Source organism: Pelecanus crispus, chromosome Z (assembly GCF_030463565.1).
Source record: "Pelecanus crispus isolate bPelCri1 chromosome Z, bPelCri1.pri, whole genome shotgun sequence".
Lineage (NCBI taxonomy): Eukaryota > Metazoa > Chordata > Aves > Pelecaniformes > Pelecanidae > Pelecanus > Pelecanus crispus.
This window is the reverse complement of record NC_134676.1, coordinates 33,818,635-33,845,068: the sequence shown is the minus strand read 5'-3', so window position 1 is coordinate 33,845,068 and position 26,434 is coordinate 33,818,635. Positions and strand designations below refer to the sequence as shown.

The following is a 26,434-nucleotide window of genomic DNA, read 5'->3' as shown; positions in this document are numbered from 1 at the left end:
GCTGTATGCAAGCGGACTTTTTATTCTGAATATTGAATCCACTTTGATTCCCTTCTTGCAATATGAGTATTCCAATGATGTATTATACTTCATTAACAGTGACAGTTCTTGTGATTCAGAAGGTGCTGTTGAATACAACAAAAGATCTGTGGTGTGACAGATGTTTGATTATGGTAGAAAAGGTGCACTGAGCAGTATGTTGGAACAGTGCTAACATATACCATACCTTGAATCTTCTGGTATATGCCAGTAGCCTGAAATGCATCACGTTTCCTTTTCTTTTTCCCTTACCCTTTTGTCTTTTAAAATCGTTTTGCCTCAAATTGTGAATGCTTAGAAAAAGCCCTGTTCTTGCTAACTGTATTTTTCTCTTTTTCTTATCTGTTCCACAGGCTCTGAAAATACTTCATCTGAAATTTCAGACCGGACAGACTCGCAGTGGCTTCTAAGCCAGTGAGAACAAGGCTGCCAAAGCATGCTGGTGCCAAGCTGTCGGATGATGCACGTAGTCAGGCCAGTGGTGGTGCTCCTGTGCTTGCTACTCTATGCTGATGCTGAAAGTAAGCTTATTATTCATTTATGCTTAAGTCTTGGCCATGACATCTGTCATTCTTTGAATAATTTTTTCGTAACTTTGTTTATAAAAAAAAAAACAAACAAACCACTGCCCCCCAATTAATATCCAGTCCAATTAAAATTCCAGGCCCTTTCTAACTGCCACAACAGCTGTTCTAATATATTATTTCCGACAGCTGTTGCAGAGTACAGTATCCAAACAAATCAAGCAGAACTGACAACTTAGTGGCTGGACTAAATGTGTGACAATTCAGTGAGGAAAGGTACCTATGTTTACTTGTACTGAGGGGAAACTGTTGGATTTTGGTCAATTAGTTTACTTATTAATGGGAAGATAATATCTTCTTTTTAATTAAGAAATCGTTAGGTCTGCCTTGTTTACATGTGTTCCTTCTCCCAGCTGTCTTGTGGCTTCTTGCAGAAGTAATGTGCAAACGAGAAAAGCCATTTGCTTTCCACCTGTTGACCTGCAGGTTTACTACAAGCTGACTGTTATTGCTACAAGTTGACTGTTAATATTAACTTGATTGAGGGCTATTTTCCTACTGAATCTTCCTGACTTTGTGCAGATACATCACCAATCAATAACTTTGTTCCAGCTCTGAGTTTGGAAGACTTCTGTGTTTTTTCACACATCTGTGTAAAACAAAAGAGCAGTTGAATTAAGTAGGAACACACAAGAATAAAAACAGTGTTGGTAAGGTTGGATAAATCAGTTCTCAGGAATTGCATATTGAAGAGTTCCTTATCACTCTACTTACCACTTGCACTCCAGGTATACTAAATTACAACAATAAAAGAGATAGAAAATCTTTCTACTTCCATGTGTAGTAAGACTTCCTTGTTTAAACTGTAGCTCTATGGAAGTGAAGTAAATGAAAAAAAAGAAAAAAAGGACAAAACATACATGTAAGTTGAGTACTGACAGCTGAGATTCTTTGGCCCCTTTCCAGGTAGATAATGACCAGCTGGGATGATTTTGTCTAAGGTGAAGCCAAGGATGTTTTAACACTTTAGCCAGCAAATAATTAATTGGGAAGTGGGCCTGTATGTTGGATGTTTCTGCAGTTGTAGTATACCACCTATTTTAAAAGTAAATTCTGCGCGTAGAAACATACATGTTTAGAATTTGGTATACCTTTTCTGCTTCAGATAATGGAATGTCCAACCTCCTGTGAGTAGTGAATGATTTTTGGTTTTGATAACCCCAGTCGGGTATCAATTTGCAAAAAGACAGTCAAACCCCAAAAACTCCTTTGGTAGTCCTGTACTTGTGAGAGAAAGGTATAGTTTCTGTGATCATGATACATTAAAGAGAAGGTTACTTCTTTCATCATTCTTCTCTGTGGGGAAGGAGGATAGTTTTTTTGAAGGTTAGCATCGAGTTTACTTCAAAATTGGCTGGTGTCTCAGTACAGTTCTTAAAGGAGTTTTCAGATTCTGTTTTCCAAAACTGCTGTATTCCAGTTATGATTCTTTTTTATTTTAAATATCATGAAACAAAATAGAATCAGCTATTAGCCTTTGCTGACTAGGGCTAGTAGGAGGACTTTGTGGTGTTGCTAGAATCTATGGAGTGTCACATGCAGAATAAAGGTTGTAAGATGCACGAAGATGATCTTTTTGTGGGAGTTACTCTCAGTGAAACAGCCTGGACAACAAGATACAGTCTTAAAAGAAACTGAGAAAGAGTAAAAATGATGTATTAATAAATATTAATACCACTATTAATATTAATATTAATATTAATTAATAGTGGATAAGTAGTGTTTTCAAAAACAGATTCTTAATAATCATATTCTTTACAGGACTAGTGTACTATCTTGACTGGAGAACAAAGCAAAGGTCTCTTCAAGATGAAAGATTAATTACTTGTTTTTTTCTATTCCTTTTAGACACTGGTTTATGCCATACTGTCGTATTATGTGATCATTAATAGTTTCATGTGGTTATGTTAAAAGATAATATGTCAGGAGTGCTGTTAATGTAAGTTGGAAACACCCCACCCTAAATACCACAGATCATCCTTCAAAAATGCACAAATCAGCTGAGTTTTGTGCTGGAAGAACTCACATAAACTAATCCTTTATGATTTTGTATATTTGTCTTTGTAATTAGTAGGTATTACTAGGCAGAGTTACAAGAATAGAGGGTAGCCAAACAAAAGATACATTAGGTTATCTTCTTGGAGGGATTTATAATGTTCCAATATCATCTATGGTTATTACTTAGTATCTATTGCATCTCATCATTATTAGTCAATAGAAGAAAGAAAATGACAATTTAGAAATACTTACAAATAAAAAAATTAGGAAGATTTTAAAAAAAGTTAAAATATTAGAAAGATTCAACTAAGAAAAAGTTGAAAAATACTGCTAGAATTTTGGAACTGAAGTATAATGGAATAATAATTCCATTACCTTTTTCTTTACAAGAAATAGAAATGCTTTAAGACAAACTCATTTGTGCTGTGTACTAGCTAAGATTTTAGGTCAGAGTCTCTGTTAAGACATTCCAGAGTAGAGAATAAGCAGACAATCATGTTAAGAAATGATAGACTAGGTATCTCTGGTTTTACTGTTTCTGTATATAGTGCTGAAAACCATACGGCATATTCCTCTGTCTCTTAACCTATGAGATTAAAGAAAGAGACTATGATTGTCAAGTAATTAATATGCACAGGTTTTTAAGTTGCATAAATATTTATATATGTATATACTGATGGTATACATTATATGGTATGAACTAAATTCTGTGCCATATATATGTTTATATGTCTCCACATAATATTGCATTAATGATGTGCATTGTAAATCAATGTTTCTCTGTTTTACCGATCTAAAAGAGGAGCTCTTTAAGAGTCACAGTAACATTTTACTCTTACACACTGTACTTTGTTTGTTTGGAAGAGATGGATTTCCACAGACATAGTTATTTTATGGGCTGGGTGAGAGATAGCACAGGATGAGTGAGCCTTCTGTGTGCAGACACACAGAAAGATGTGTCATCTTCTTGCATGATTAGCTCTTCTTCTGGATTTCCTGAGGACCTGAAGAAAAGTTCCTGCTGTGCTGGAGTTGGTCTGCCCCTCCACTCTTGCAGATACTGCTCCTGTTTGTATAGCTCTTTGTAAAAGGGTCCTAGACCCTACTGTTGTCTGGGGCTCTTCTTGAACTTCTTCACAAACAGTTGGCAGGACTGTTACTTCCTTTTAGTGGGGAGAGGACATAGTAGGTGAGACAAAGGGGACAAACCTTTTTTTTTTCCCTCTGTCACTGTAGAAAGGCCATGCCTTTTTTTTTTTTTTTTTAAATCATTTTTCTGTTGCTAGCACCAAGGTACTACAGAAGAGAAGATGTATTCTGACATTGCCACTGCATTGTCGTCTTTCCAGAGTAAAATGTCTAAGTAACTCATACTCTTCTGATCTCACTGTGAAATCACTATGGGTGGGATCCAAGAGGCAAGCCCGCCTCAAGCTTTTGAAGAAGTTCCCAGCAGTAGTCCCTAGTACTTCTGTTTACGTAATACCCTCACAGATGAGTGAGGGAATGAGACATCTTTGTTTCTCTCCATCATTGTGAAAGACCTCACACTCTGAAATCTGTTGGCACGGGCTGATAAACTCTCCTGTGGCTACCTCTCAAAAGTATACAGGGTGAAAAAGCCAAAAAAACCCCTTCCCTGGTGGACTGGATGAGTGCACTATGCCCCTTAGGTGTGCAACCAAGATTTGGTTCTTACTGTTAATCCAGAAACCAAGTTTATGCTTGACTGAGCAAAGTAAGCAAAATTGAAAAGTGGGAAAGTTACCTTTGCTCTTTTACCTTTTATGGTTAGTAAAATGAAGTGTTAACTGTAAGTATAAGAAGTGAAAAATCTTGAAGAATATGGTATTTTTAACTGCTTCCATTTATGTTTGGTATTTATAGCTTCTATGCACACTGTGATAGGATGTTACAGAATTCACAGAGGAAAGAAAATGTTTGTTTAGCCTTCTTGTTTGCAGGACAATCTGCTAGTTCACAGTGTTTATAATTGGCTGCCTTGTTCTCAATGGTATAGATGGCATCTGTGTTAAGGCAATACTTCTCTACATCTACTAAGAAATTAGTAATATCATTGTCATAAGAGATTTACCATTTTGTCATGTTTTCTAAATGAACTGGCAGAATCATAACTGCCTAGAAGCTTTCTGCAGGTTCATCTGTTTGATAACAAGAAGCATATATGTTTCAGAGACTCTTAAGTAACAGACTTCTTTTCAAACTATAGAATGTGGTATAATATTATCTCTTTTTGACCACTGTAATGATGAGGTGTCAAGTTAATCACTGAGGTCAAAGAGATATATAACATATAAAATGATTTTAAAATTGTTATTCCTGGTGTTTCCTAGTATCCTAGTTTTTGAAATTCATGAGTTTAATTTGTATTAATAGAATCAAATAATTTTCTGCAGATATTCTGCATTCTGCTTTTTGGTAATTAAATCGATTCTCACAGCACACATCCTGTTCCTTCTCCACCCTGAGAAAGGCCTGGTCACTAGCACTTTCACATTCTCTGCTGCATTCCAGTCATTTTGTCTGTTTAATTCTTTTCCTTCGTTCTTGGTTACATAGCTTCTACTCTGACATTTTTCTTTTGCTGCTTCTTTTGAGATGCTGTTTTAGAAAAGAAGCCACAATTCTTTCTTCATTCAGTAGAAGTGGTTGCAACTGACTGTAAAAAGGGAAACAGAAACACTAACCGTAAAGAATACATTAATTGTATATTGCTTCCATTCCCAGTTGTCTGAAATATGAATAATGCTTAGTTTGCTTTCTGGCTCCTGATGCGTATGTGTCAGTTAGCATCATGCTGCCTAATAGAAAAGTCTTCACAATCTTCTCTAGACCAGGATCAGGAAGGTCTAAAACTTAGTGCTGACAGGGCAGTGATTACTTTTAACAAATGTTGGGGTGATTGAGACAAATTCTTGTTTAAATAGGATCTAAACACAGTAGTTTTGTACTGGTGAAATCAAACATAAGGCGGCTATTTTTCTTCTTTTTTTTTTTTTTTTCTTGATTCATTTGGTTCCTTCATTTTGTTTTTTGAAGAACACCTGTTTTTTTCCCTGCTAATACCATTCATCTGCTTTAATTTTTTTGTTTTTCGACAAGCTGAAACACATTCATGCTGTCCACATTGAAATTTTTGTTTCTAAGCATTTGTCTACAACACTAAACTAACCTACATAGATCTTCCAAAGTAATTATCTTACAGAAAGTAATTATCTTATAGTAAGTCTTACAACTGGACATACATGGTTTACACTAAAAAAACCCACCTATTCCAGAATAGCTTCATAAACATTATATGCAGGCAAGCCCGACATGGGAATGTTATTTTTTTGTATCTGTGCCTTTGGTAATAGGACTAAATTCCTGTCATATTAGATTCAGATTTAAACTCTGACATCTTTAGAGAGATTATTTCAATTATTGCATTCAGTTATGGGCAGTAGCAAGAACTGTAAAATCCAAAGATAAAATCTTTCTGTTCTTTATTGGTATTTATTTTTTCAGTATCATCTATTTTTGTATCTTAGTGCTGACAACGTCCATTTTGTGTTAAGATATAGCCCTTTGTTTACTTTGCTATTTCTTTTAGTAATGGTGATGTATGCAGGAGAGTTTAAATATGGACTGCCTTTTCTGAAAAAAAAAAAACCAACAAAACAAAACCAAACCCAAAACCCCAGCTTTATATTTTTGTTTATATTCTTTATTCAGGAATTTCTATATGCTCTCTACAGTTCAACCCTAGGACATTTTCCAGATGATTTTATGAAAATTGGTATATAGTATTGCAAGAGTAATTTTATAATGCACTTGTTAAATATGAAATTAAAATATGTCAAGTAAATCACCCATCAGTTCTCAAAAGTTTTAGTCTTGGAGAAAAGTGGGACAGCTAGTTATACCATACCATTCTAGCTGTATTCATTTTGCTCTGCAGCAGAGTGAAGACTGTGGAATATATGTGATAGTTGAGGTAGAATAGCAGGGGAGGTAAAAACATTATGTTACGATTCCAAACATACTGACTTAGTCACAGAAACTACAGATAATATGGATGTTTGCATAAACCAGGGTTTATCCAACCTTTATTTTTTAGGTCTATATATTAAAGCATATTTGAATAATTTAATTCCAAGTGTAGCCATAATTACCACCATATCTGTTTAACTTGGTTTAAATTATCAAGTATTAACAGCAAAATTGAGAGCTGCTTGAGGAATACAGTTTTCCAATTCACATAATTTTTGAGAAGGTGTTTGGGTTATCTCTAAATCTGTATGTAACAAAACATTTCAAAATTTAATATGAACAAATGGTTTGTGTGTATTTTGGGAGGTGTAGATTCAGAATTGAATATAGTTTACCAGGGCTTTGAACTACAGAATAAACTGAAGAACAGCTACAGAATGATTCTCCTGAACATTTTTGTAAGTTTATCTCTGCAACTTTGAAGATCGTTTCCATGTCTGTTTCACAGCTGCTGTTAATTTAGGTAGTTGCAGGCCCCTACCTCCCAAGAGCAGAGCACTGAACAGGGCTGAGTCGCAAGCTCCAGAGTTCTGAGAAGCCTTTAAGCCCTGGCAACATTGCCTGTGGCTGTCTGTAGAGGCAGTGAAGTCTCCGCAAGTATGAAAGCCGTACATCTTTTGGATTTTCTGGAGCATATATAAAACCAGAGTCAGGAAATCCAGGGTCTCCAGTCTTTGCAGACACCAAGAAATCTAGATAAGGGAACTGTATTTTAATGGCCTAACAGAGTTGGACAAAAACACATTATTTAGATTAATGTCAACTGTTTAACAGAAGGTGTTTCTGGAGAAACTTCAGTATGGGTAACTGTCTCACTGTGTGCAATTCCCTGCAGCGTCAGTAATGACCACTGGCAGACAAAGGAATGTGGGTCATTAATATTCCCTTGTCAGAACTGGCAGGGAATTCCAGTATGTCTGTGTTTGCTAGTTTGCTTAAGAACATGTCTACATACGTAAATACTAAAAGTACGTATCATAGTGTTAATATAGGAAAAATTCTTAGGGGAAAAGAAAGCAGAAACAGCAGTATAGAAATTTTAGATTTTTTTAGGTTATATTCACACAGCTGTGGTGGTTTACAATATTTCCACTCCTTATTTGAGGTTTAACCCTCAGTGGCTAAAATTGAGATAAAATCTTGAGCAGTAGCATCTGTTTCAGCAGTGAATTTCTGAACAACAGCTTTAACAAATTATAAAAATCTGAAAATATATAGGAAGATCACCATTCACTTTTGTTTGCACCCTATCTTTCAGGAAACCACCTTCCTCCAAAATTACTGATGTATAGGATCTTTCTGCCTTAAATAGTGTCTGCTTGAAGCTGTATTTATGCAAAATAGTTAGGCAAATAATTTTTAATTTAATCCTTTCAAAGTTTTGGGAATATGCACAAATTTTATGAATTTTTGGTGGTGCAAACTAAATTAATTTGACTGCTTCCTTCTCAAGGTTGCAATGTGAAAAATAAAGTTACATCTTGACTTCAAATTGCTATAGAAGAGGTTTAAACATAAAGTTGTGTATAAATTGCTACTGTGACTTTAATTGAATTATACAAGGCTGTAATATACATGTTATGAGAAAAATGAGTGAAGAATTACAATATCAGTTGATGAGTAAAGAGTTCATGTTATATAATTGAAGAGAATATATTGATGAAAGACGATTCAAATTTGAAATGGCTCATACAAGGTGAATGCAAGTATGTGGCAAATAATCATTTTAGTTTACAAGAAATTCTGGGGCATGACTGTAATCAGCATTTTGGACATGGTCTTGCTGCACGAAGTAATAGCAAATAACAGAATTCCACAATACATCCCACATTCTCAAGTTCCTTGCTAAAAAGAAATTTTGAGAGCCTTTTACCAGTAAGGCTGTTGTTCAGGAAGACAGTTCAATGGAAGTTTAAAATTTATTCTATTGGGTTATAAATTCTTCAACTAAATGTGGCTACGAAACTTAACCGGATAGAGTTTTTGTTCTAGTTTGTGCTGAAGAAACTAATTTTTAAATTACTGTGTATTTTTCAAGTTCTGTGCTTTCCACTTCAGTAGCAGCATATGGATGGAAGGGAGGCTCCATTACTATTGATATTTTTTTTTTTTTTTTTGGCACATGCAAATATGAAAAAGGAGGAAGAAACAACAAGGGAAAGTGATACTAAATTTATTTTGGCAGTGAGGATTAATTATGTATGGGCATTTCCAGGAGAGTTCTACCTGGGTCATTTTTTTCCTCCAAGAATTTCATATATGCTTTAGAAAAATGTATAAAATAACTGTTGAGAACATTGGCAGGTGATGTCTGGATTGGAGAGAGAAATAGTAATTCGGTCTCCTTTTCTAGTGAAACAGCACACATTTTAGCAGCAACAAATGCAAAGCCAAACAGCTGAAAATGAAAACTACAGTCCAGAATAGAGAGTAGTATCCCTAAATGTAATGATTTTGAAAATAAACTGGAAGTTTTTTTGTGAAAAAGTTCCTTGTGTTAAGATGAGGCAGTAGGGTCTAAAATCTTTTGGTTGAAAAGCAAGGGTAGAATGAGTGGGAGTAGAAAGGCATATGAACCCTACATATAGAAGACTAGTGAGGCTAATAATACAGTGGAAATCTAGTCCTGGTTTCTCATTCTAAAAAATGTGTTGACAAACTGGAGAAAGTTCAGGGAAGAGAAAAACATAGATACAGGACTAGGAAAATGCTTTATCATCTTTGGTAATAAGTTAAATTTGTTTATTAAAAAGATTACTGAAAGTTTATTCTAGGTGATGTATACATATTTTCATGTAGAGAAGACAGAGGTTGTAAATTGTAGAGAATTTTGCTTAATAAGTTTGCGGAGAATGTAACAATAATCTAGTGCCTGATTCTGGACAATTACATTGTAACTATTGGAACAGACTGCTTAAATGGCAGTTTGCTACTATATATCTGAATATTCTCAGGTTAAGATTTGATGCATTTTATAAACACTAAACAAGATGCTAGTATCAGTACAAAAATGACAAGGAGAATCCATTTGTCTTTTTTTAATGCAAAAGACACAGCTAGTTTTAAATCTATGAATAATTCTACCTGAGGAAATAAAAGGAAAGGAGGAGATTATTGGATATGGTATAAACCTTAGTGCACCTACATCTTGCATACTAGAATACAGTCTGATACACATATCTCAAGAAGACACAGCTGAGTTAGGTAAGGTGCAGACAATGGCAGCTGAAACGGCCCAGAGGATGGAACAGCTGCCACGTGAGAAGAGACTGAAAAGGCTAAGACTCCTCCATTTTCAAGAGGAGATGGCAGGGGCAGCGGTGGGGATTGTGGCTGAGGTCTGCAAAATTATGGGGGTAGAGGATAAAGTGAAAGCGGAACAGATATCTACCCACCCCATAATAATAGAACTGTGATGTTTGAGAACGACAGTAGAAGATTGATTAAAAGCAGATAAAAGATGGAATTTGCTGCATGTTTTTGTGGAGACAGACAGTATCTGTCATTTCAAAGAAGAACTTCAAAAATTCGTTTACAGGATGTCCATAAATTAGTACTAAAAGAGCAAGCAGAATTGCCAGCTTTAATATGTTTAGGAGTATGAAGTGAATGGACCTCAAAAAATGCCCAGGCTTAGTGTGCCCAGATAGCACCTTCCTTTGGCACTGCTGGAGACATGCTAGCAGGCTACACAGACTTAATGTGACCCAGTAACGCATTTGCTGTGGTCTTGCATTCAGAAATGTGTATATTTTCAACAAGCATTGTTCACCACTGTTTATTCATCACCGTACCTTTTCCAGAAAAGCTGATTTGGAGATTCTTGTATCACAGTGTTGATACCATTGAAACCAGCAAGTGAAATGAAAAGCAATGGCAAGCTTCTAAGCAAAGATATTTTATAATTTTGGAAAATTATTATATTACCGTTGCAGATGGCGGAGCTCACATGTATGCCAGCTGTGTGGCAATGTGTGTATACATTGCTGTGGGGCCGGAGACAGAAGGATTAGAGTGATTTTACAGGATGCCTTCTGCTGCCTTACAGTTCACAGGCGAGGTACATTAGTGGAAAATCCTAGTCATCTTTTTTTTTCTTTTTTCTTGTAATCCTTCGTCTTCAGACATACTGTTCATATGAACAAGTGTAACATGTCCACTGACCTTTTTTGAAATCTGTGGTCTGATGAAAGTGACTTAAAGGTTGTAGCATCTAAAGATGTATGCATTATAAAAAAACAGAAAGATCCTACAACATCTTAGGAAGATGACTTTGTATCTACTCTTAAGTCCAGCTTTTCAGATCAAGTGGATGAGGATTTCCTTAAAGATATGAATGGTGTGTAGTTCCTTTTCAAATTAAATGTCTCATAAGGAATTAATTTAGATTCCTTTAAAATAATTTGGCAATGCACTAGTTAAAGATCAGTTTGTTATTAAAGACATTTCTTGAAATTTTAAGTATTGTATGAAATAAAAATGTAGTAATACTATCCCTTTGACAAACCTGAATAAATGCTTTTAGTCAATGGCTACTTAATTAACATACACTAGCTGCTTGAAACACCTGCCTTTTTATTACCAACTTTAGTGATAAATGTTTATCATTTAGCTATTGACTTTTTATATTTACATTGCATTCTGACATTTATGAAGTCAGATTTGTGTCAGTTTCCCGTATCAGGAACTGCAGCAATGTATACTCTTTTATTAATGCAGATCTAAAATCACAAATTCCGTTGTTGCATTCTTGTAAAAGCTGGTCATAGCACAAAGCTATGCCTGCTTGTTTCTAATGTCTGAAGTTTTGTTGAACCTCATAAGTTATAACAAATTATTTTAGACTTTACTAATACATAAAAAATTAGTTGCTTCTTATTATGCTATTGAAAAGGTATTATTCATAACTTTTTACAAATACCTCCAGTCTAGATAGAAACAAAAACTAGGAACTGGTTTTTTTAAGTTTTATTTCTATTCATTTTCCCTTTGTTAACTGAACATGATTCTCCTAGATTGATGATTTGCATTCTACTTAGCAGCTCAGTGTTGGTTTTTACTCATGAATTACAGACTTCTAGAAATAGTACAGTGAAATGAAGTGCTTCGGAGACTCATAAGTACAATGGTGTGGATAACATGAGTATGTTGAAATTACCTTTTAGATTTACATGAAAAATGTGTGGAATTTTCCCATGGCAGAAAGTCTTCAGAAAAATTTTGTCAGGTATACACTATTTGACAGTAGCTCAGTACCTACACAGAGCAGGAGCTCATTTGGTGTCTTGAGAAAATCAGCTGAGTATTTGTGACAATTCATGATTGATCTCAATTTAGATAATGGATAGGTTACGTATAGACAGTTGAACAATAACCAAAGTCTGCATAAACTTGGTCCTTGAATCTTTCTGGAATTTTTTGTGTATGAAGTGTAGGATGGAAAAAAAAAAAAAAAAAAAAAAAAGGAGCATTTCTTCTCATAGCTATGTAATGTACAGGTATTGCTAAAAACTAATAAATGACTTTCCAGTGCTATTGCAATTTTCTGCTTCTTTTTTCCTTCTGAATAAATGTGAATATGTGAATGGAGGTTAGAGAGGATTTTCAACTAAACTTGGCCATGAATTTATCTGATCTTGAAATACAGAAGTTGGAATATGTGGATGAAATTTGTAGATTTTATTTATATGAAAATACTAGATTTTCCTAGCCAAATTATTCTCAGATCCCCAACTGCAGTAAGATGCCTTGATTTGTTTACCTTTTCAATAGCCAGAAAAATCCACCTTTTGTCTAGAATGCACCAAACCTTCTTTTCTCCTCAGATGTATAGACTAGTAATTCTGTATGGCTTCATCTCTAATATTTGCACTTGTTTGACTGAGAATTTGTAGGTGCCTTTGTTGATAAGTGTTCATTTCTACCGTTAAGCAGATCTGCCAAGTCTTTAGCATCTAATTTTTTTTGGTGTTTTTTTTTCTTATCTGTGAGTAATGGCTCAGTGCCTTATTCTTCCCTGCAAAATACACTTTAACCTTGGGGGAAAGATGCACTACTCTCAGAGCCTGAAGATCAGGAGTTTGGTCCTCTTTGATGTAAATAGATCTGTCATGTCTTTCCATTTTATAAAGAAAGTATTCTGAAGGATCGGTAAGAACAAAAAAGGGGTCTCTAATGTAAGAGAACCAAACCTAAACCTCTCAGTTTCTAGATATTCTGTCAAATCTGTGGCCTTTACAATCTTCCTCATATCAACAAGACAATTTTTCTAATTACATATTACTGTTTTCTTATTAGGTGTATTACTGTTTAATTCTTAGGTGATGAACAGAATGTAAAACTGCAACTGCAAATCATCAGAACTGTTCTGCTTGAGCTATAGATGTCTTAAACCAGAAAGGACTGCTATGTCTTGTGCACAGATCAACCTCAAAAATTATATTTGTTAGATATCTGACTGCAGGCAAGAGAAGGGTCTATACTGAGACTGTCAGATTCAAAAGAAGAGGGTTTTTTTTATTAATTGTTTTCACAGGTGTCACCCTGGTACCGTATCCAAAACTGACTTTTAAGAGGTAGATTAATAATCCTTATTTTTAGTTCTTTACCTTAACCAGTATATTCAGACATTACAGGTAAATTTTAATAGCTTTCAGATTTTGGATTGAGAAAAAAGAAGTTACTAAGGCAGGCAAGCACTGCTTGCTATTGGGAGAATAATGCTAGGAAAATGCACGGCAGGTAATGCACAGTTTCAAGGAAAGCTGGTGTCTTTGACTACACAGTGGTAATACAGGCACTGAGATCTCAATGGTATCCAGAAGACTGATAATTTTAGAAGGCTACTGCAATTTGTGTCCAAGAACTCATTCAGAAAAATAAAAAGGCAATATTTCGTGCCATATGCTGAGTCATTTATACTCAAATGCTTTGAGATTGAAGTTTCAGAAAGGATCTTAAGTCCCAGCTCTGTGAAAGTATTTCAGTGATGTTAATTTCTGATTACAACACAACTGTTTTATTGAATATAAATAAATTATGCTATTACTTTTATTCTGGAGGTGAAGTTATGTTCCTTTAATACATTTCCTCTCTCTTTAGAATGTACACATGGTTCAGAAAAGACAATTAACATAGTAATGATTTAAAGGTGAATACAAAATGGAATCACAAATACCATTTAACAGTAAACTGTATTTTAGGATAATTTAAATCTCACCACTGTAGTATTTATCTCTAAATGCTCCTAATATAAAAGCTTTTAAAAGTATGTGCAAGACAGCAGATGCTGTGGTCTAAAAATAATGTTGATGCTCCAGTCTTCTTTTTCATCACAATCTGAGTACTCGGCTCCAAGTTCTGCCTGTCCTTTAGGGCCACAGGTGTACTGCCCGTACACCTGTACTATTGGGTGATTACACCTCCTACAGTCTGTGGCCCAGTTTCCTTCAGGCAAAGCTGGAGTGTTTTCTGACTGGAGATGGGGGCCAGCAGGGAAGTCTTCTGCTTTGAGAAGGTATGCTTTTTGCTGTGAGGAAGCGCTCTTCTGCTGGCCTGGGTGGAATGCAGAGGGATTGCTGTGCACCTGCAAAGCCCAGCGACAGGCTGTGCCTGAACTTCACCACCCATTGCTTACTTTATGTTCTGTGGCACCAGAAAGTGACCCCGCTTTTCTGCTGTGCTGTAAGTCTCCTATGGGTCTCACCGTGTTAGGTCAGCAATTCAGATTTCCTGTATCCTTCTTTTACCCTTTCTGCTTCTTCCTATGCATCCCCTTTCCCCTTCAGCTGTCTTTATTCTTTCTCTTGCTAGCTTCTCCACTCCTCTCTTAACATCAAAAGTAAGCACTAGTTTTCATAAATGTCCGTGGAATCTGGTACAGAAGTGTTGTCAATTATGCATCACAAAGTAGAAACAAAGCAGGAGCAGCCATGTGGAAATAATAGACTGAAAAATTCATCAAAGAAATTTCATCTACGTTGCAGAAACTCATTAGAGGTCAGCAAAGTAGCATTACAACACAAAGCTTAAGCAGTAGCAGCCTTGCTTTCTTCATATTCAAATGGACAGACTTCTTCCTTTTATTTCTGGTTTTGGATATTTAAAATTGTTTTTACTTGACCAGACTGTTTCCAGTAATTACAAAGACCCTTTCAGTGGTATCTGTGTTGTATGATCAGACAAGCAGTCAGACAGACAAGACTTATTTTCTGGTGATCTTTCAGTGCTTCCAGTGAAGAAAGGGTGGGCTTTTATTAATGACATAAAAAGAAGCCAAATTCTACTTTTTTATGTGCCAAGACTAGACAGACCTTTTTGAAGGGGAGTGTAATTGTGCACAAGTAGTCTGTTTTTTTTTTTTTTCTTCTGTTAAAAAAAAGAAGTTTTACCTCTGCAAAGAATTTTAAGAATCATCGTTTTGCTAAAATTTAACATGCTTTCCCAACTTACTAGATCTGTAGAATTGCTAGCTCTTGCAAAGTTGTTTTTCCTTCTCTGCGTACCTTTTTTTTTTTTTTTTAAATGCAACCCTTATGTTTTATTGATTCTGTTTTATTTTTTCTGAGACTGAAGTAGCACAGCCTTCACACTAAGTACCTGTAAGAAGAATGTAGTTCTCAGATTCCTATCCTAAAAATAGAAAGTTTGGATAAACCTAATTGATTGTAGGCTTGCTGTTGTTCATTATCTTAATTAGTCTAAGTAATTAAATCATTAGTTGATTGGCACTGATCCCTTGCTAACAAACAGTAAAGCTTAGTGCTTTCCTGCTTGATCCCCTAAGACCTGCCATTTCAGTTCTTCATGCAACTCTTCATTTGTGGTATTTGTGCTGTCAAGAGCCATGAAGTTTGTGCACAGCACTGTAGCTCTCCAACATGAACAGCGCTGGGAGGGGGTTAACCTAACACGTTGGGTGTACTTTTAGACAAACTGCTCCTTGATATGTGTTGCCTCAGTGAAAAATAAAAGACAATACCAAGCTGACTGTAGCTAATTAATGCTGGACAATGAACCATGTAACAGAGTTCATTGTAGAGACCTGACTGGGTTTTTTGACAATTAATTTTCATTGTTCCTCGTTTTGTGTAGGGATTCTTTTGTGGATGTGTATTTCAATAAAAGTGTTTTGGGTACAGAATGACTAATATTTTGCTTTAGTGGTACCGGATTAGACATTCACCTGTCCATATTCAAGATTGTAATGTTGGGTCTATATGCCAAATTCAGTGACTGAAAATTTGTTTCTAGTAATTTTGATCAGCTGGTACTGTATCAGTTAATACTGTATCACCTAGTACTGATCAAACTACTGTTCAGCTCACACTGATCATCTAGAACTGAATCAAAATAGTGATGTTTTGAAAACTACATCATAGACAGTGGCTGGTTTCTTAAGCTTATGTGACGGAGTTGGCAATTTTATTCCAAGCTAGACATCTAGGATATTAGGAAAAATTTCTTCACCAAAAGGGTTGCTAAGCATTGGAACAGGCTGCCCAGGGAAGTGGTTGAGTCCCCATCCCTGGAGGTATTTAAAAAACGTGTAGACATTGTGGTTAGGGACATGGTTTAGTGGTGGACTTGGCAGTGTTAGGTTAATGGTTGGACTTGGTGATCTTAACCGTCTTTTTCCAACCTAAATGATTCTATGATTCCATGGTTCTATCCTGGAAACTTCTTGTAAGTAAAGCAGTTCATAAGTTTCAAAACTTCTTGCTTAAATGCTAACAACTGATTTAGTGGTCTATGTGTGAATATTCACAGTAACTTTCTTTTGCATTGCCTCAGGAATTCTTTTGACTATACTTAAGATTGACATTAGTCCTTGGGTTTGTTGGGGAAGTAAAATGAAAATGGAGAAATTCTTGTATTTGTTTCCTTAAATAAGATATTTTATCAAAACTGTGCACAAGGTGCTGTTGCGAGGGACCTGGGCAGGATAGAGAAATGGGCTGACAGGAACCTCATGAAGTTCACGAAGGGGAAGTGGCAAGCCCTGCAGCTGGGGAGGAATGATCCCTTGCATGCTGAGGGCTGACCAGCTGAAAAACAGCCTGACAGAAAAGGCCCTGGGGGTGCTGGTACATAAAAGGTTGGCCATAAACCAGCAATGTGTCCTTGTGGTAAAAGTGGCCAGCAGCTTCCTGGGCTGAGGTGATCCTTCCCCTCTACTTGGCACTGGTGAGATGCATCTGGAGTGCTGGGTCCAGTGGTGGGCTCCTCTGTACAAGAGAGACATGGACATGCTGGAGTGAGTCCAGTAGAGGGCCACAAAGGCAGTGACGCGATGGAAACGTTGTTCATACAAAGAGAAGTTGAGAGCTGGGACTGCTTAGCCTTTAGAGAGAAGGCTTAGTGAGATCTTATTCATGTGTATATAAATAACTGATGGAAGGGAGTGAAGATGTGGGAGCCAGACTCTTCTCAGTGGTTCCCAGTGACAGCACAAGAGGCAGCGTGCACAAACTGAAACACATGAAGCTCTGTTTAAACATAAGAAATTTTTTTATTATTACTATTATTCCAAGAGTGACCGAGCAATGGAGCAGGTTGTCGAGAGTGTTTATGGACTCTCCATTCTTGGACATATTCAAAACTGAAGAAAGCATGACTCTGGGCAAACTTCTTTAGCAGGTCTGAGCCAGGGTTAGACTAGACACTCTCCAGATGTGACTGCCAACTTCAGTGAATCCATGGTTCTGTGAAAATTAATACCTAAATTTCAATGTGCCCTTAATACTTTTAACGTCGTATTTCAGCTGTTGACATGAAAGTGTGGAAGTATAGTATTATTAAGCCTACTAGTTCTGTAGAAATAGGTATAAGAATGGGAGTTCTTATACTATTAAAAAAAATGCTGTTTCCTTGACACAGCTAGGATTGAGAGAAAAATTGGAAGTTTAATAATAGATTAGATTTTTTTTTTTTTTTCATAAAAAGTTAACATGCAATATTCACAGTGGAAAGCAAACCCAAAACTTGAAAGTGTTAACACAACTATATGCAATCATGACAGAAAAACAAGTAGGAGAGATAGACAACTTACAGAGTCTACCCTTTCATATTCTACGCATTCCAGTTTTACGCCACTTACAATAAGGCAAAGAACTGCATGACTTGAGGTCTCTGTCTTGCATGTATCCCTGTCACCTCAAGTGCTGTTCCACATCGGAAAGTCTGTGACTAAGAAACCTACTATTTATTTTGGCTGAAGGAATGATCTCTTTTTCATAAATATACCTTCAGTTATCTATATAATAAATGTCTTTAAGTGTGTGGGTGAAATCCTGCACAAATGAAATCGGTCGGAAAAATCCTATGCAAATTACAGAGTCCAGAACTTATATCTTCCTCTATATTTACACTGTGTGAAACACTCCATCAGAGTTCCAAATACAGTAAGTAAATCGTTGACACACATTAATTTGATACACTTAAAATAAAAGCTGTAAAAACTAACTAGGTATCAGTTAAAACATAGAATTCTCTTGTGTATGCTCAGTACATTTCAGTACTAAGTTTTGACCAGGCCATTAGAACTCCATGTAATCAAAATCCCTACTATTTGAACAGTGCCTTTATGTTTCACTTTCTCAGCTGTGTTGAAAACCTTTAGATTAAAAAGTCGGTATAATTTACTACTTTAATGAAGTAAAATATACCATGAGTTCAATGAATAGAAATTGTGTAATGTATAGAATACCTTTTTTTTTTTAGTTGCTTAAACTTGTTCTCGTAGTGTAATAAAAATGTGTATTTTGTTCTAGGTGAGTGTATAATTTCCTACTGAATGACAGGCAAAACAAGCTTTTTATTTCAAACCACGTTAATTTTTAAATCCTGAACTGCTTTTCATTGATACTTTCTGCATTTTTTTTACTTCCCTGATTTTCTAATTAAGTTTTGGACAAGAGGAAGAGTAATAATATTTAAAGATGAGTGACAAAACCTAATTATTTCAGTTGTACACCATTCTCTGGTAAAGCTTGCTTAAAATGAGTTGAAGCAAAACTGTAAGGTTTTATTATATATGTTTGTATGTATCATGTTGACATTAAATTTCTACAATTAGTAGTCATAAACTACTTAAGTTTTTTCATCTGTTCACTGTTAGATTGAATAGCTGGTTTGTTTTCAAAAATGAATGAGAAGCCTGATGGTGACCAAAGCTTTATAATACAAGATACTATCTCTCTCATTGGTTAGAAATAATAAAAGCATATCACAATACATCTTGGTCATTAACGGCTGACCTCTAGTGTGCAGTGGAGCCATGTAATTGAATAATTCTGTTTGTGAAGAGAATGAGTGATTATAAGAAATGGAATTTAAGTACAGCAAAATGCTTGATGATGGTGGAAACAGTTCTAAAATGGAAAAAAACCTGCTTTTGATCCACCTGGACTGGCTATTTTACTGTGCCATAAGGCATTTGAGGGCTGATCACAGACAAATGTGAATAATAATTGTGCTTTCTTTTTGATGGTGGCACAATTGCACGGGTGAAAAAATACTGTGCCATAAGAATGAAATTGTTCTCTTACATTTAGTTATTCATCAGTGAAATGTCACACACAGATGGAGAAAAAAATAAAGGTAAATGTAGATAGTTTGGACTAATTGAAATGACAGATTGAATAACAAAAGATTTCAAAGCCTTGACTATTCCTACTGCTGAAAATAATAATCCTGTGGTGTTCCCTACAATACAAAATCATCTTTGAATTGGAACTTAAGTTTAATGGTGTGATGTTTCCAAATAATGATTAATCAGGTTCTGCTGCTACCTCAGGCTTTTACGTAAAAACAAATGAAAAAAGGACAGATGCATTTTTCTGTTCATCTGATGTAGAAATTGATGGATATCTAGAGTACAAAAGAGAGTGTTTCTATAAAATTTTCTTAATTATAACAGAGAAAGAATAATATTCTGCACTAGAATTCTGGATTTGAATGAAGACTACTTCTAGTAAATAAATGAAATTCAAGGCTTAAGATAAGGTCAAATGCTTTGAAAAAGGTTCAGAAATACATAGTGATAACCAAAGTGTCAAATTAAGTTAGAAATGCAAATTTTACAGATACAAATAAGATAATATGGGCAAATCAGGATATTTGATATCCATTGAAACCTTTTTTTTAAACTTACGTATTTATACTGTGGCATGTATGCAAGAGTTGTGCATGTTAATTACAATTGCCTATTAAGAAAGGAGCTCAAATACAGATTAGATACAATATTTAACACCCATTTATATACTAAAGGACTGCTAAAGTCATATTTATTAGGTTAATATCTATGCAATAGGTCCATAATTTAAGAACTTCTTTTTTCCTTAGGAAAGGCAAGGCTTGTGACGACTAGGAAGATCTGTTACTATTCTAGTGGATATGTATTTAAAACAGGTTTTAGTCTCTGAAAGCACATAGACTATAAACATCTTGTACATTTTGCATTTATAGCGATCTCACAAATACATGCTGCATCAATTACTCTCCTGCTATGTAATACTGAAACTGTCTTAATACAGCCAAATTTGCGTATGTGTTAGTAACAATAGAAACGTCACCAAATTTCATGCAGGTTTGTTTTCCAGCTTACCTCATACAATGAGTTAATGCTGACAGAGTCTCACATGATGGTATTCTAGAATAACTTTCTTCAAAGAGCATCTGAGTTATTTAATATTCAAAGTATGTGAATTCTGTCTCTTTTGAAAAGCATTTCTCATATTCTAATATAAAGACATTATCTTATCGCACTAGTAGGTAGGAATCACTAAATGAAATATATTTCCCGTTGCAATACATATGCTTGTTATTCATGTGTAGCCTCCTGACATCCGCTTCAGCTACTTTTTTCTAGATAAAGAATAGGATTAAATGAATTATAAATGAGGCATTGTGATTGAAATCTTATCTGAATGTTGAAGATATTTCAAGGAAATATCCAGCAAATAAATACAGTGATGAAACTTGAGAAATATAGTAATATTGTAGCAGCCTGCCTTTTAGTCACATCAAGGTATACACACTTCATATTGTTTTCAGGTTTATTCAGGACTTTGATACAGCTTCTGCCACCTTTCTGCCTTTCTCCCTTCTTTTTATTTTGTTGGGATTAGGTCAAAATGTCTTACAAATAGCCTCTTCTCCTGACAAATATTGTTTAGTAACCTCCTAGTGCAGCTGTTCAGCATGTGTCTTCCAGGCACAGAGCTGTACTAGTAGGTTTCATAAAGAAAATGAGGGATCCTTTTATAGTTTGTCTTAATTTCATTTTAACTATTAGACATGTATTGATTGACTGATTGATTGGACCTAAAATAATTGATGTTCCATCTTAGAAATAAATTAGTTCATAGATATTCTGAAAAGACCTAAATCATGCAAGAACATGTCAGAATAAGTATTTTAAAATAGTATCTTAGTAAGAGAACCTTCAGTAAGTGTGAAATACTACATATTATTTCTATGCTATTTATTGGTAACCGATTTTATTTTTTAGGGATACAGTAATAATAATAATTACAAATAATAATGCAGCTGATAGTATAAAATAGTACAATTGCATAATAAACCAACTTATAATAATTATAATTATACAAGATTCTTGGTAGGCACTATCTTTATAGAATAGATGCATTTTTATTTCATGAAATCAGTCAATCTACTATCAGGTCATGCAAACACTTCTAACTGGCATTAGAATAACTTCTCTTGATAGCAATTCACTTTTCACAGCCTTGAACATAATTTTTTGTGCATTCAGTCATCATTTATCTTTTCCCTCTGTGTCTGCTCCCTCCTACCTTTAACACTTTGTCTCATTTTCTGAATGCTTACATAAGTGATTTTTCTACTTTTGCCATGTTGAGGAGTAGTAGGTATGTCAGTGCTACAAGAAATCACAGAATTAAAAGGAGGTCAACGTCAACCAGTAGTAATAGCAGATGATACAAGCAACATTTTCATTCTCTTTGCCATCATCTGTTTTACATCCTTGCATTTGAGATACGACGACTGTATCTGCCTTCACTTGCTATGTTTCTCTTCCTGTTTCTGCCCTATAACTTCATTTTGTTATGGGGCAGCTGGAGAAACAACCCGTGGTGGTTGGAGCATGGATCTCTTCCCTACACTGATAGTGGCATGCATTACTTAGTTTTGTGTTTTGGAGAACAACCCAGACTGCCATGGATTAAGTAAATTTTGCAGCCTGTGGATCAAGCTGCTATTTCTCTTCCTTTATTTTCAGCTGGATATTCTTTATATTAGCATACACATGCATTCTGAAGAGATTTTAATGTCTTATTTCAGTCATGACTAGGAAAAAGTGGCCACCATTGTCCAGATGTAGATTAATAATGCTGTTCAGAAAATCGAGTATTTATATATAAAAAGGAAAAGATGGAATTAACTATTTGGTTTTTTATCTGGATTTTAATTTTGTAGAAATGAAACCAGCTTTAAGTCTCAGTAAGTTGTATTGTTATGCTTAAGTGTGGTGGGTTAACCTTGGCTGGCTGCCAGATGCCCATCCAGCCGCTCTGTCACTCCCCCTTCTCAGCAGGATGGGAGGGAGAAAATAGGATGAAAGAGCTCGTGGATTGAGGTAAGGGAGGGAGATCACTCACCAATTACCATTGCAAGCAAAACAAACTTGACTTGGGGAAGATTATTTTAATTTAATGCCAATTAAAAATAGAGTAGGATAGTGAGAAACAAAGACAAAACTAAAAATGTCTTCCCCCTCACACCCCCTTCTTCCCAGGCTCTACTTCACTCTTGACTCTTCTACCTCTTCCCCTCTGAGCGGTGCAGGGGGGGATGGGGATTGGGGGTTGCAGTCAGTTCACAATGTTTCTTCTCTGTCACTCCTTCCTCCTTACTTTTTCCCCTTCTCCAGTGTGGGTCCCCCATGGAATACAGTCCTTCATGAACTGCTCCAGCATGGGCCTTCTCTATGGGGTACAGTCCTTCAGGAACAGATTGCTCCAGCCTGGGTTCCCCGCAGGTCTCAGTTCCTGCCAGAAAACATGCTTCTGTGTGGGCTCCTCTCCACAAGCTGCAGCTCCTGCTGGGAGCTCGCTTCTGCATGGGCTCTACATGGGCCGCAGTTTCTTTCAGGGCACATCCACCTGCTGCATCATGGAGACCTCCGTGGGCTGCATTGTGAGTATCTGCTCCATTGTGGTCCTCCATGGGCTGCATGGGGACAACCTGCTTTACCATGGTCTTCTCCACAGGCTACAGGGGAACTGCTGTTCCAGGCACTGGAGCAGCTCACTCCCACCCTTTTTCACTGGCCTTGGTGTCTGTAGGGCTGTTTCGCTCACATTTTCTCACTCCTCTCGTACAGCTGCTGTGCAGCGTTTTTTACCCTTTCTTAAGTATATTGTCACAGAGATACCACCAACATCACTTAGAGGCTCAGCAGTGCCCTGCAGTGGGTCTTTGGAGGTGGCTTTGTCTGACATGAGGGCAGCCCCTGGTTTCCTCTCACAGAAGCCACCCCTGAAACCCCCCTGTTATGAAAACCTGTCCATGTAAGCCCAATACAATGTCATCTTCCACTTTAGTTTTCATAATATCACCAAAATCTTTGTAATAAACCTAGTCTAAAGATTCTAAGTAGAAAAAAGCAGTCTAGCCAGGTCTTGGAAGAAAAGTATCAGAGAGATTTTTCATGCCTATCTTAAGAATGCACTTTCTGAATGTTGCTGTCTTGCACACACTCAGTTTGAAGCACTGAACATTTCTCTAAGATTTCAGAAACAGTGGCTGTTATCTGGCCGTATCAAATCTTAACCTTAAGGATAGTTTTAGTGTTGCAGTATTATGTCTGTGACTGAAGCTCCCATGCTGCATGTCCATGTACTCTGGAGTGAGTGTGAAAGGAAGGAGTTTCAGAAGAGTAAGTAACATGGCAAGGTGTTAGCTGGCTATTTGGATCATGTAAAAGATTGCTCTTACCAGAGCAGTCACCATTGAAGTGCTACCCAGTAATAATTTGGTTATGTGAGAACTTCTAATTTTTCTGTGTGGTGCATCTCAGAAAACCTTTTCTTAAGTGTTCTTCACAATTTTTAAGACAACGTTTTGAGAATAATTTTATGCTTGTTACTTTTGTAGTTTTGATAGCACAATCATCCTGAGAAGCCTAAAAATGTCACTACTCAAATTAGCACTTGAAGCTTATGTCAAATCATAAGTAGACCAGCTGATCATAGTTTTTGGGTTTAAACATTTGTTGGGTGACCACAAGCCATACTGAGGGCTTGAAATGGCAACAAAAATTTGGGAATTTCAAAGGATGTAAAAAACTAGAGCTGACATTTTGAGAGCTAACTGATGATATCACTATAAAATTTGAGTTTACACTTTATAGATGCTTTGTCTAGACATTGAAAATCTCTTGGGTTTTGGTGAAGTGATAAGCATATCTTCTTTTCATTTCCTTTGATTTTTTTATTTTCAAAGAATCATAGAGTCATAGAATGGTTGGGGTTGGAAGGGACCTTTAAAGATCATCTAGGCCACCCCACTGCCGTAGGCAGGGACATCTTTCACCAGATGAGGTCGTATTTAAATCTACCCTTTTTCAGTTTAAAACCATCACCCCCTGTCCTATTGCAACAGGCCCTGCTAAAAAATCTCTCTCCATCTTTCTTGTAAGCCCCCTTTTAAGTATTGAAAGGCTACAATAAGGTCTCCCCAGAGCCTTCTCTTCTCCAGGCTGAATAACCCCAACTCTCTCAGACTTTCTTCATACGAGAGGTGTTCCATCCCTTGGATCATTTTTGTGGCCCTCTTCTGGACCTGCTCCAACAGGTTCGTATCTTTTCTGTGCCGAGGGCTCCAGAGCTGGACACAGTACTCCAGATGAGGTCTCACCAGAGCAGAGTAGAGGGGCAGAATCACCTCCCTTGACCTGCTGGCCACGCTTCTTTTGATGCAGCCCAGGATATGGTTGGCTTTCTGGGCTGCAAGTGCACATTGCTGGCTCATGTCCAGCTTTTCATCCACCAGTACCCCCAAGTCCTTCTCCACAGGGCTGCTCTCAGTCCCTTCATTCCCCAGCCTGTATTGATATCTGGGGTTGCCCTGTCCCAGGTGCAGGACCTTGCACTTGGCCTTGTTGAATCTCATGAGTTTCATATGGGCCCACTTCTTGAGCTTGTCCAGGTCCCTCTGCACAGCATCCCATCCCTCATGCATGTCAACCACACTGCTCAGCTTGGTGTCATCTGCAAACTTGCTGAGGGTGCACTCAGTCCCACTGTCTGTGTCATTGATGAAGATACTAGACAGCACTGGTCCCAGTATGGACCCCTGAGGGACCCCCACTTGTCACCGATCTCCATCTGGACATTGAGCTGTTGACCGCTGTACTCCAGATGTAACCTTCCAACCAATTCCTTATCCACCAAACAGTCTGCCTATCAAATCCGTATCAATTTAGGGAGAAGGATGTTGTGGTGGACTGTGTCAAAGGCTGTACAGAAGTCTAGGTAGATGACATGAGTTGCTCTTCTCTTGTCCACTGTTGCAGTTACTCCATCATAGAAGGCCACCAAATGAATCTGGCAGCATTTGCCCTTGGTGAAGCCATGTAGGCTGTCTGTAATCACCTTCATGCCTTCTATATGTTTTGATATCTCTTCAGAAGGATCTGTTCCATGATCTTACTGGGCATGGAGGTGAGGCTGACTGGTCAGTAGTGCCCAGGATCCTCCTTGTTACCATTTTTAAAAATGGATGTGATGTTTGCCTTTTTCCAGTCACTGTGGACTTCTCCTGACTGCCACAACTTTTCAGACATGATGTAGAGTGGCTTGGCAACTATGTCAGCCAGTTCCCACAGGACCCTGGGATGGATCTTGCTGGGTCCCATGGGTTACTCAATACTTACGTGAACTTTTTTCTTGTATGATTTTCTTTATTCTAGCTTCCAGCATTCAGGCCTGTTGCAATCCCTGGTAATAATGAAACTCTTTACAGCCAGCCTTCATTTTCCTTGTGAAACAATTCACGTTATTAGTTTTTTGAAAGGAAAGATTTAAAAATTTCCCTAAGAAATTCTTTATTCTTTCAGAGACCTCACAAAGAAAGGTCATGTTGAATCACAGCTTCTTTGTCTGTTCTTCATTCCACTCCATTTCTTTTATTTCAGGCAACAATATTATTTTTTAACTCACCTTATGTATACTATGAGCTCCTTTTTTCATGTTTTACAATTTGTTTCAGTCTAAACTGACATGAATATGCAGTTTATATGCTTTGCAGGTATATGCTTTGCTATGTGTATATGTATTTTGTAATTTCAGTCTCCACTGAAGTGCATCTTCCCGTTTATAAAGCATAGTAACTATTTAATGTTTTACAATCAGAAAAATCAGTTGGGGCCAAGAAAAGTAAGGGAAGTCCAGAAGGAATTTTTGCAGGACAGCGGGTCTATCATTCTTACATTTTTAAGAAAAAGAGTCCTTTAACAATTTTTTGTCTCGGGTAAAAGCTGGAGCCACCTGTAGTGCAAAGAAAGTCAAGTATTAGAGTTCTGTCATTTTCTCTCTCTCTTGTGGCGTAGGTTGTGTAGCTTTGGGGTTTTTTTAAACTTCTTTTACTTCCTCATCTTGGGCATAAGCCTGATGTTAACAGTAATAGATGTTCTTGGGATCTAGTCAGATTAGTATTTGCAAAGTGTATTTATGTGTTTTAGTGAACATTTGTTTGTACTTACTTTAGCAGATGTA

At 36.6% G+C, this 26,434-nt stretch overlaps 1 protein-coding gene across 1 annotated transcript in view; it reads left to right on the top strand.

The window, feature by feature from the left end:
• Positions 1-475: 475 nt before the first annotated feature.
• PTPRD (protein tyrosine phosphatase receptor type D) overlaps positions 476-26,434 on the top strand; it is a 300,998-nt gene continuing 275,039 nt past the window's right edge. The window contains 1 exon segment of the mRNA XM_075726637.1: positions 476-560. Coding sequence (XP_075582752.1) covers positions 476-560 — 85 coding nt within the window.